Source organism: Anas platyrhynchos, chromosome 3 (genome assembly GCF_047663525.1).
Source record: "Anas platyrhynchos isolate ZD024472 breed Pekin duck chromosome 3, IASCAAS_PekinDuck_T2T, whole genome shotgun sequence".
In the NCBI taxonomy this organism is placed as follows: Eukaryota; Metazoa; Chordata; class Aves; order Anseriformes; family Anatidae; genus Anas; species Anas platyrhynchos.
In genome coordinates this window covers 83,434,087-83,443,630 of record NC_092589.1, presented here as the reverse complement: position 1 = coordinate 83,443,630, position 9,544 = coordinate 83,434,087, and the positions used below count along the sequence as shown (strand labels likewise).

The 9,544-nt window shown below is 42.7% G+C and overlaps 1 protein-coding gene across 2 annotated transcripts; it reads right to left on the bottom strand.

Moving 5' to 3' along the window:
* Positions 1–404: 404 nt before the first annotated feature.
* CGA (glycoprotein hormones, alpha polypeptide) lies at positions 405–8,726 on the bottom strand. Of its 2 annotated transcripts, none has more exons than XM_072036211.1 (4): positions 8,567–8,726; positions 4,240–4,346; positions 2,193–2,377; positions 405–745 (listed from the first exon to the last, which is right to left on the bottom strand). In XM_072036211.1, the coding sequence occupies exons 2-4, from the start codon at positions 4,337–4,339 to the stop codon at positions 668–670; spliced, it is 363 nt and encodes a 120-aa protein (XP_071892312.1). In that variant the 5' UTR covers positions 4,340–4,346; positions 8,567–8,726; the 3' UTR covers positions 405–667. The 2 variants fall into 2 exon arrangements, with proteins under 2 accessions (XP_071892312.1, XP_038033031.1); XM_038177103.2 differs by having other exon boundaries at positions 4,240–4,342; positions 8,567–8,719.
* Between the last annotated feature and the right edge of the window lie 818 nt (positions 8,727–9,544).

Here is a 9,544-nt window from a genome sequence, read left to right as displayed (position 1 = left end):
CTTCCACCATTGCTAAACCAAACTGCACGGTTCTTTCTAACATATCATTCTGCACCTATTTATCTATACGGGAGGAGATTCATTCAAAGAAAAATCAAGGATGGCACAGAAAGACGGGGCAAGATACGCAGATGAGCTACTGTTAAGCTTTCTACCCACAAGGTAAAGAATAAAAAAACAACAGAGATCCAGCAAAAACAAAATGTTGAGTCTTCCAAAAAAATCCAAACATCACTAAATGAATAAGGGGAAATTACTGTTTCTTTTTCCGCCCACTATTCCATCCCTCTCTTCCTCCTTCCTTCCCTCATTCCCCCCTCAAAAAAAAATCTAGAAGTTATCTCCAGCATTTTTTTTGTTTGTTTTAAGCTATTAAATCATCATTTTTCCTCAAGAAACATTGATAATTTAACTGACAGTTTATTTTAAAAATAAATTGAGCCTTTGGTTGTCATGCAAGTGCCATATTTTATCCCTAATAGAAATAGTTAAACTTACTTAAATGCATGAAGAAGCAAAGAGGAAATAAAACAGCCATCCATCTTATTCGAGGGCCTACTCAGTGTCTTGACCAGAAAACATAAGACTTTACACAGCAGTGCTATAAAAGCTGAAAAACAAATATTCCATTCACCGTTGTCCTTGATCATTAACAAAGGGACAGGCTTTAGGATTTATGGTAGTAGCAGGTACTGCAGTGACAGTCCGTGTGGTTCTCTATCTTCACATTGTCCTTAAGGGTAATCTTAAAAAAAAGAAAACACACACATGTAAAAAAATAATTAGGATTAGCTACACAGTTAAAACCACATTCTCAAGCAAAAGATTTCTGAAACCTTTTTCTTAACCCCAAGTAGTATGCAGGCTCTTTGGAGCACACAAACTAGAATGGCCTCTGAACACCAGTGCTGAAGCTGCATCATCAGTGGCTTTCGGAGCCGTAATGAGATGGTTTTCAGCAGCGACATGCAGCCTGGTGTCCTTAATTTGGCACTTCTTCATGCATCTATCTTTCAAAAAATGTCAAGTAACCAATCTATGAAAAATCAGGAACTGCCCTTAGAATACTTCCCATGGAGAATATAAAAACAGAGACCACAAAACACTGTGAGTTATTTTTAAGCTCAACCAAATTCTACTTGCTGTTTCAGGGCAGGTATAATGTTGGTGGCCTAGAAAAAGATCTGTGCTCTACTCAGATGATGAGGCAGGATGGGTTCAGCTGTAGGGGTGTATAGGTAAGTCAGGTATTTAGCTCTCATTGCAGACAGTGGAGACCCAGGGCTTTGTCCAGGTACGCATACCAAGAGGTTGACTGACATTTGAGATGGGAGAGAGGATCCCACCAAACCTCCAGCTGCCACTCCAGAAGGTCTTTTATGGGTCCTGTGTCTGCCAGCCATACACAGATGTTTTGGGTACCCCGGGGTATCTCAAATAGCACCAGATCTATGAGTGGGTAACTGAACTGAGTGTCTAGTCAACACACTCATTGATCCTGAGTCAGATCACCACAATGATAGACACCTTAGCTTCTGTCAGCTAGCTCACCATCGATTACATCAAATTTAAGGTTTCTTCACCTGGAGCTGAATCACTCCCAAAACAATCAACTTTAGCAGAACCTTCCAGATGGGACTGTTAGATGCTGAAAGTAGTTGCACATGTTTACAGTTCCCTCCTGGTTATACTATTAAAAGTAAACACAATCACAATTAACCTAATGAGTACAGATGGTTTGGGTCCCTCATTCTCATGTATGCAATTGATAGTATTGACCAGCCACCTTCCCAGAGGACTCCTGCCTATGCAGGAAAGAAACAAGGAAAATGACTAATTAAAATAAAATCCACACTGTATGACATTTAAGGACAGGGTACACCTCCAGGAGAGTTAAAAATGAGGGGACAACAAATCCACCACCAGCCCTTCACACATTATAAGTCACAGTAGTTTCACTGAAATCAGTGGCGCTGCACCAGTTTCCACATCCCAGCTGAATATCAGACTTGGTACTGGCCAACACTTTAGAAAAAAAGCATGAACCCAAGCACAGATGATATAATGCTAAGGATGTTTCCTTCAAATAGCTGTTCAGTGTTCTTCAGCAAAAACGTATTAATTTCTATTCACTACTTCAGCTAAAAATTGCAATCTAAAACAAGCTTAAATGGTCTCATCTACATCCTCACCTTGGTGAAAGCCTTTGCTACACAGCACGTGGCTTCTGATGTAATGTTCTTTGGAACAAGCATGGTCTTCTTGGACCTCATTGGAGTGGGATAGGCCCGGGAGAAACAGCACCCAGTGCACTGGTAAATGGGTGCTCCTGGTTTGGAAAAGAATCTGTTCTCCCCTAGCTTGCACTCTGGACAACCTGCCATAAAAATATACAGAAAAGACTTTTATTTGATGGCCAGCTGTGTTTTCATTTTCAAAAAGAAAGGGAAAGTGCAAGCATTGAGAGGAATTACTGGCTGCATTCTGCGGTTTGATGTGTGCAAAACAGAAGGGCACAGAAACAAAAGCTCTCCTCTTCAGGGTCCTTCAACTCTGCAACATCCAGTATTTGTAAAACTAGAGTGTGGCTTTCCAGCTAAGGCACAAGCATTGCTTTTTTTCTATTCTTCCGATTTAATTTTGTTGACAACTCTTTTTTTTTTGCATTTCTACTACACTAGCTCTTCCTAAAAAAACTACTAGCTAAAGGTAGTTAGCTAGCAACAGCAAGATTAAGAACTAGTGCTTCTCAGACATCACTTGTCTTCAGACAAGGCTCTATTATCTAGAATTTTTAAAATGCCTACTGATCCCAAGATTTTTTTTAGGTTGCATTTTTCTATATTCAGTTCAAGGCTAATTAAAGAAACCCAATTGGCAGGAGGCAAATGCTCAACACTATTACAAGATTAAATCGTTTAAAGTGTGAAAATGTTTTTTATCAGAGTGTTTGCATGTTAAATTATGAGACTAAAGGTTGAACACAGAGACTTGGTGATGGAGAGGAATAATGACAGGCAGAGGAACTCCTCCTAACCTAATCATTGAAAGTTGAGCACTCAGTTCTCAATACCAGCAAAGGAAAAGCCGTAGTCTGATGGCCCTGGTGGGAAGTAGGTTCAGGTGCAACTGGAGGAGACCAAGATCTTGATACCTGCTACTACATAGAGGTGAGCTTAAAGCAAGGGTCTTTTTTTAAGCTTGAGATCAATTTCACAGAATTATAGAATAGTTTCGGTTGGAAGGGACCTTAAAGATCATCTATTTCCAACCACCCATCCATGGGCAGGGACACCTCCCACCAGCCCAGGTTGCCCAAAGCCCCATCCAGCCTGGCCTTGAGCACCTCCAGGGATGGAGCATCCACAGCTTCTCTGGGCAGCCTGTGCCAGGGCCTCACCTCTGTGAGTGAAGAACTTCTTCCATATAGCTAAGCTAAATCTTTTAGTTTAAAGCCATTCCCCCTTGTTCTATCACTCCACTCCCTGACAAGTCCCTCCCCAGCTTTCCTGTAGGCCCCTTTAGGAACTGGCAGGCTGCTACAAGGTCTCCCCAGAGCCTTCTCTTCTCCAGGCTGAACAGCCCCAGCTCCCTCAGCCTCTCTTCACAGGCGAGGTGCTCCAGCCCCTTGATCATCTTCGTGGCCCTCCTCTGGATTCGTTTTAATAGGTAAATGTCCTTCTTGTGCTGGGGGCCCCAGAGCTGAACAGAGTGCTACATGTGTTAGCACAGAGCATACAAAGGAAATGAAAAAACAAACAAACAAACAAACAAACAAACAAACCCTCAGACACCCCAAAATATCCCTAATATGCCTCTTTTACAGAATGCTACAGTCCCAACATCCCATATTCTGGGATCTACTGAGGAAATATATTCCTCTACTGAGGAAATATATGATAAGGAGTTATTGTTTTGCTATTCCTGGTGTTATGTTGCCATTTTTACGTCAGAAGTACAACAAAATGAAACATTCCTATTTACTAATGTTTCAAGGATTAAGATCACACACATCAAGATGAGGACACTGTCATTTGGGAGACTTGCGACCTGGAGAAACCGCGTTTAAAGAAGGAATAGGAAGGATACTTACAGCAAAATTATTTTGGTTAATTAAATTTTCGTACCTCAGCATCAATAAATGCAACAGAATGATGAGATTTATGACCACATCTATAAAACAAGTTTAATTACTACTCTTCGTAATTGTCCTATTTCTGAACACTGAGAGCAGCTTACCCTGCATGAGAAACTCTCCATCAGGGAAAGAATGAAGAAGATGCAGAAATACAGACAAAATGGTCAAAGTGACAGCTGCATACTTCCCGTAGCAATCCATGATCTTCCTGGAAATACAAGTAAATACATTTTAAAGGACTATTTCACGCTGGGTATGGTACCAGGATCTAAGCTACACACTAATACAGCATTCAGTGCAAGTCACAGAGACAATTTAGAAACAGGATCAGAAACTGAAAACGTGCTATACTGATGTGCATTTTATAGCCTCAGAAAATTGATTTCATCACCACCATCATAACAAAAATGTGCCTTTCCTTCTGGCCTTAACAATCTTTTCTGAATATTAACATAAACCATAGCACATCAACTTCAAGTATCATAACTGTCTAATATTTATGGTACAGTGGAGAAAGACATCAAACGCTTATGGAGAAGACAACAGAATCTGCAGCATCTGCGCCATGGAAAGACTCATTTCAGGGAAATAATTTCACATTATATCATAATTTCCCGAGCCAAGAGTCAGATTATTTGTCCAAATACCGACCTCTTTAGTACCCAAGTCCTCACAAACAGATTTACACAGTCCTGTCCCTTGGTGGAAAAAAGCTCCTCTGACCTCTGCAATGACAGAAAACTAGAAAGCCCAAGGGGACAGGGTGCCCAGGAGGAGCTCAGAAGGGCTTTGAATAGCTCCAGAGCCACCTCTGTGGTATGGTGGCCTTGTCAGGAGAGTCACAGGGAGTTCAGAGTCACCGTCATCTTCGGGACTGAGATTTCTGTCAGGCTTTATCTTACTGACACACCAAATTGGGTTTTCAGTTCTGAACGACAGATCAGAAGTACAGAAAGCTGGTTTGGTATAAACACCTTGCTTGGCAAAAACTTTTAAAAATCTTTTCAGTAGATTAATTTTTGTGCAAGATGGCAATATCTCCTGCACAGCACATCTGTTCTTGTACAGCTAGCACACGAGATGAAGTGGCCATACACATCGTATCACATGTTCTCTGGGTCATTCAAACAGACATGCAATTGTGTGGCTGTATTTGATCCAGATCAAATCTGTGCCACAGAGTTATGCATCCCTCTGATATGAATAAATGAGGGACAATAACATTAAAGATGTAGTGCATATAAGCTATGGCCATATGAATATCATCTCATGGAGGAGGACACAAAGCCTCAGTTCTCTCTGAGCAATTGGACTGGCAATTTCAGTGTCCAATCAGACTGTTTTTGCCCAGTCTCTCATTCAGAAAACAGAACTTCCCACTTAAAACTGACTTTTCTTCCAAACCACAGACCTGAGCCCTTCCTTCAGAAGTGAGCAGGCATTACTCACATCCCACGAGGAAGCAATTGGGTGCACAGAGAAAAAGCACCGCAGAAAGGATGCTGCAGTACTCAGTTGCACAACAGAGCGTGGAGCCAGGCAGCACCCCTTTGTGCAACCAGCCTGCCCTGGGACAGCTTTCTCCTGGAGGATTTAGTTACAAGGTCTTTTGATTGCTGAGACAGAATGCCTCACAACAGATCATTCCCTTGCAGATTATCCCGAGGGTCTCTCTGCTCATCACCCTTTTCATCCACCCTAAAGAGGTGTTTTGCTGCGACCATGCAGCAGTGCATGCACTTGCTCCTACCTGGCTTCAGCAATGTGCCCCAGGCAGTGATCCCAAGCTGCCCACGGCACCACAGAGCCCACAGCTCCCAACCACTGATCTGTTCACCTGCCTCCTCAGAAACCTTATCTGATCATGCAGGTCTCTCCGCTCCTGCAGTCACAGCCCCAGCCCGTGCTGGAAGCCAACTGAGTGCTGGTTTGGGTTGTGTCTGAACAGCAGGCTCCGCAGCACCCCGAAAATGAAAAGGACAATCATGCCAGCAACAAAGACATTGATCTTTAGATTTGGTGTAGAGGTTATTTAAGCACACCAAACTATTGGAGAAGGCACTGACATCCTTAAGAAGTAAAGAGAGTAGAAAGTCAGGAAGGGAAAGTGTGATTCAAATAATGCCAGCTCATGTCTGGAGGGAGATGCAAACCTGAGTGGGTCCAAGGAGTGAAGCTACTTGCGTGGTACGATCACCTAACTGAGTAAACCTGGAGCACTGGGGTGTGTGTAAAGAGCATACTGATTAACAGGGGGATGCCCCATCACTCCACAAATCCCCAGAGATATGTGGGGATGTGAGGCTGCTAGGCACAGGTCAGCATGTCTTGGTTCTCTGAGCAAACAGGCTACAAGATAGTCATCAAAGGAAGCAGTCAGCCTGCAGTGGAGCACCGGTCATAAAATGGAGCTTTGAAGTCAGGACAATGAAGGAAACAAAATCAAGGAGAGCGTCATGCTTCCAGCAGTCAGAGAGAGCTCACGCCCAGGCAGATGAGGCTGAGACCAAAGGCAGGAGGAGGAGAACACAGCCTTTGCCTGACCAGGCTTAGCAAAATCATAGGAAACGAAGTTTCCATGGGAAACTGGGGATGCATGTTTAAACGATCAAAAATAAAAAGCCTGCATGACACAACATTGCATCCCAAGGGACAGCCGTGGCAGGCTAGGGTAGTGCCCACCAGATCCGTGAGGTGAGAATCTCTGCTTCAGCTTTTATTTTCAGGCTCAGCTTTTATTTTAACATATCCAGCACTTGTCCTGATTTTTGTCCAGGTTTTCTGACGAGACAAGCTTTCTGCTCCCCTTCCTCCTTTCAGATCTTTAAGGCAGACCCAAACCGGCTTGACCTGACCGTGTCCACCCAAGGAATTTGAGGTGGCCATGCTGAGAATGTGCAGGACAGTCAAGGGTGGGTGACAGGATAGTCTCACAGGAGCTTTCAGCAGGGCTCTCAGGTTCCTGAAAGGCAGCTGCCAGCTCTCTGCGCTTTCCTCCCTGGACAAAAGTCACCTGAGCCCACACCATATAGGTGGCATTCTTCATCCTCATTTTACTAAGAATGCAGAGCATTATGATTTTGGTACATTATCAGGGTTTGAGGCCATCCCAGAGGGAAGTTGTTTAAATTACATTAACCAAAAAGGGAATTGAAATTGCAGTTTTGCACTTCCTCTATTGAGTTCGACTGTCAGGCTCACACTAAAACCAACAAAGATACATGTCAATAAAACCCAGACATGATCTTCTCTGCTCTTCCGATGTGACAGCAATTTTGCCTGCTGGTCTTATTCTGCTCTGTGGAACACATCTGCTCTTCAACCCCTTTGCTCTCCTGACTGTGCCCATGCTGCTAACCCAGTTAACAGCCACACCACTACAACATCAAATCAAAGCAAGCTTTTACTTTGCTCTATTAATTGTTTTAAGCTATTGGAATGCTATATAAGGTGTGAATTCTAGCAGCTCTTTGGAAAGATGGTAATTTTAAATGTTCTCCAGCAGGTAGTCTCACCTCACTACTTACAATAACTTGTATTTTTCTGTAAAAAAAAAAAAAAAAAAAAAAGTTATCAAATTACCATTTATCACAACAAGGACAGCTGATCATCAGTGACTGCAAACAGGTCTTCTTGTCACGTGCATTTGGGACTCTGTGGATGTCTTTACAGTCATATCATGCTCCCTGGTACCAGAATTCCTACTCAAATTCTGTGGTCTGCATCCTTGCAGAGACATGCCAGAGAGCTTTGTTAGACGGGTCTGCTTTGTACTGACTGTATGAAATAATCTCAAGTCTTCAGCATAAACTTGAGATGTCCCTCTATATTTTTTTTTTGTATATTCTGACTGTGGTGATGTTGTGCCCAACAAGACCGAAACACTCTGCACGTTGTGTTCATTTCTTCCCAAAGCTCTCAGCAGTGACATATTGTGCCACAGCAATGATGAAGTGCCAGTGCCTCGCTTGTGGCTGTGACTTGTATGCAGCAACCTGTTAGGAAACCACTGAAGACTAAGAAATCTCGACTAACATTTTATCCCCTTTATGTTTAGTCATGACTCGAAATTCAAAGACTCTAAAAGATGTGTTATTACCAGAAACTGCATAACATTTGACATCTGACAGCAGTACTGTTGACCAGGGGAAAAACAGGTTATTAATCAAGCATTACCAGATGCAATCAGAAATCACAAAATATCACCATTTAGCTGTCATGCAATCCTACAACCTTGTTTTCTATTACTTACAAAATTAGTTTAACCCCAAGTACTGATGTCTTAGCTCCAATACAACCTTTTCAGTTAGTTTTCCGAGCAAGAACTTTGACAGAATTGAAAGAGAAGAAAAGTTTTGTAGAGAGAGGGAAGAGGATGTCAAAAGCGTGTAATTGTTCCTCTTTAGCAGAAAAATAAAAATACATTACCTCCCTTGTTCACCAAGAATGAATCAGCTGAGAAACTGCAGGATGGTGTTCGATGTAAGCTGTCCTTGATGTGTGGATGTACCTTCCTGAAACTGATGCACGAAAAAGCTGCATCTTTCTTTTATACCAGCGAAGTTAGATCATATTCCTCGCCCACATCTAAGCCATAGGATCAACTGTACATTTTGTCTAATGACTGAACATCACTTTATGTAATTACCAGCCCACCATGCTGATCTTATCTTCCACTTGACTTTTATAGAGACCATTATTTCCTTATATAATGAAAGAGGGCAGCTTCCAAGCACAAACTCAATGCCACGTAAGTTTCCTGGGGAACTCAAATATCCAGCATCTAGTTATTTGCTGCAGTGAACAGAATCTCATTTTAAAACAAGGTAGAGCTACTAAGGTTTTCCAATGCTGCTTAAACCAGAGGGGAAAAAATCTATAGCAATGGCATTGTTTTAGCAGAGAATAACAAAGAACAGCAGAGATCCATACAAACATTTAAGAGTATAATCTCTGTTTGAATTTAATGCCCAGAGAACAAATTCATGGATAGATAGATACAGAACGATTACTTCTTTTAAAGGTCAGATGTCTGGCAAGATCTCATCTTGTTTTCAGAGTCAAGCTAGAGCAAAGGAGGCACTTTTGAAGACGGCATCTGGGTGCAGATTTTTAAGGCTTAGGGACTCGCAAGTCCCCACTCCCAAGTGACAGAGCCTGTGTCGACACTGGCTAAACAAGACAGGTCCCACTCTGCCTGCTGGCACCGAGACCGAGGGAGGGCCTGCATCCACTGAGCTCTTCTCTTCCCCATCCCAAAGCAGAGGTGTACGTCCCAGCAGCTCCTGGGAACATGCCCTGGCAATGCAGACAGCCCTGGGTCCTGCGGCTAGTCACGGAGTCTTGAGGAAGATTCACTTCAGATGTCTAAAAGTTACCTGCCTAAATCTGAGTTGCTGACTCTAG

Bases quoted from the DNA above. Each gene is read 5' to 3' on its own strand.
- CGA (XM_072036211.1), bottom strand. From the start codon at position 4,339: ATGGATTGCTACGGGAAGTATGCAGCTGTCACTTTGACCATTTTGTCT. The intron at 2,378-4,239 runs GTAAGCTGCTCT...TTTTTATGGCAG, and splicing joins TGGAGAGTTTCTCATGCAGG to GTTGTCCAGAGTGCAAGCTA. The intron at 746-2,192 runs GTGAGGATGTAG...CTTTTTTTTAAG, and splicing joins TAGCAAAGGCTTTCACCAAG to ATTACCCTTAAGGACAATGT.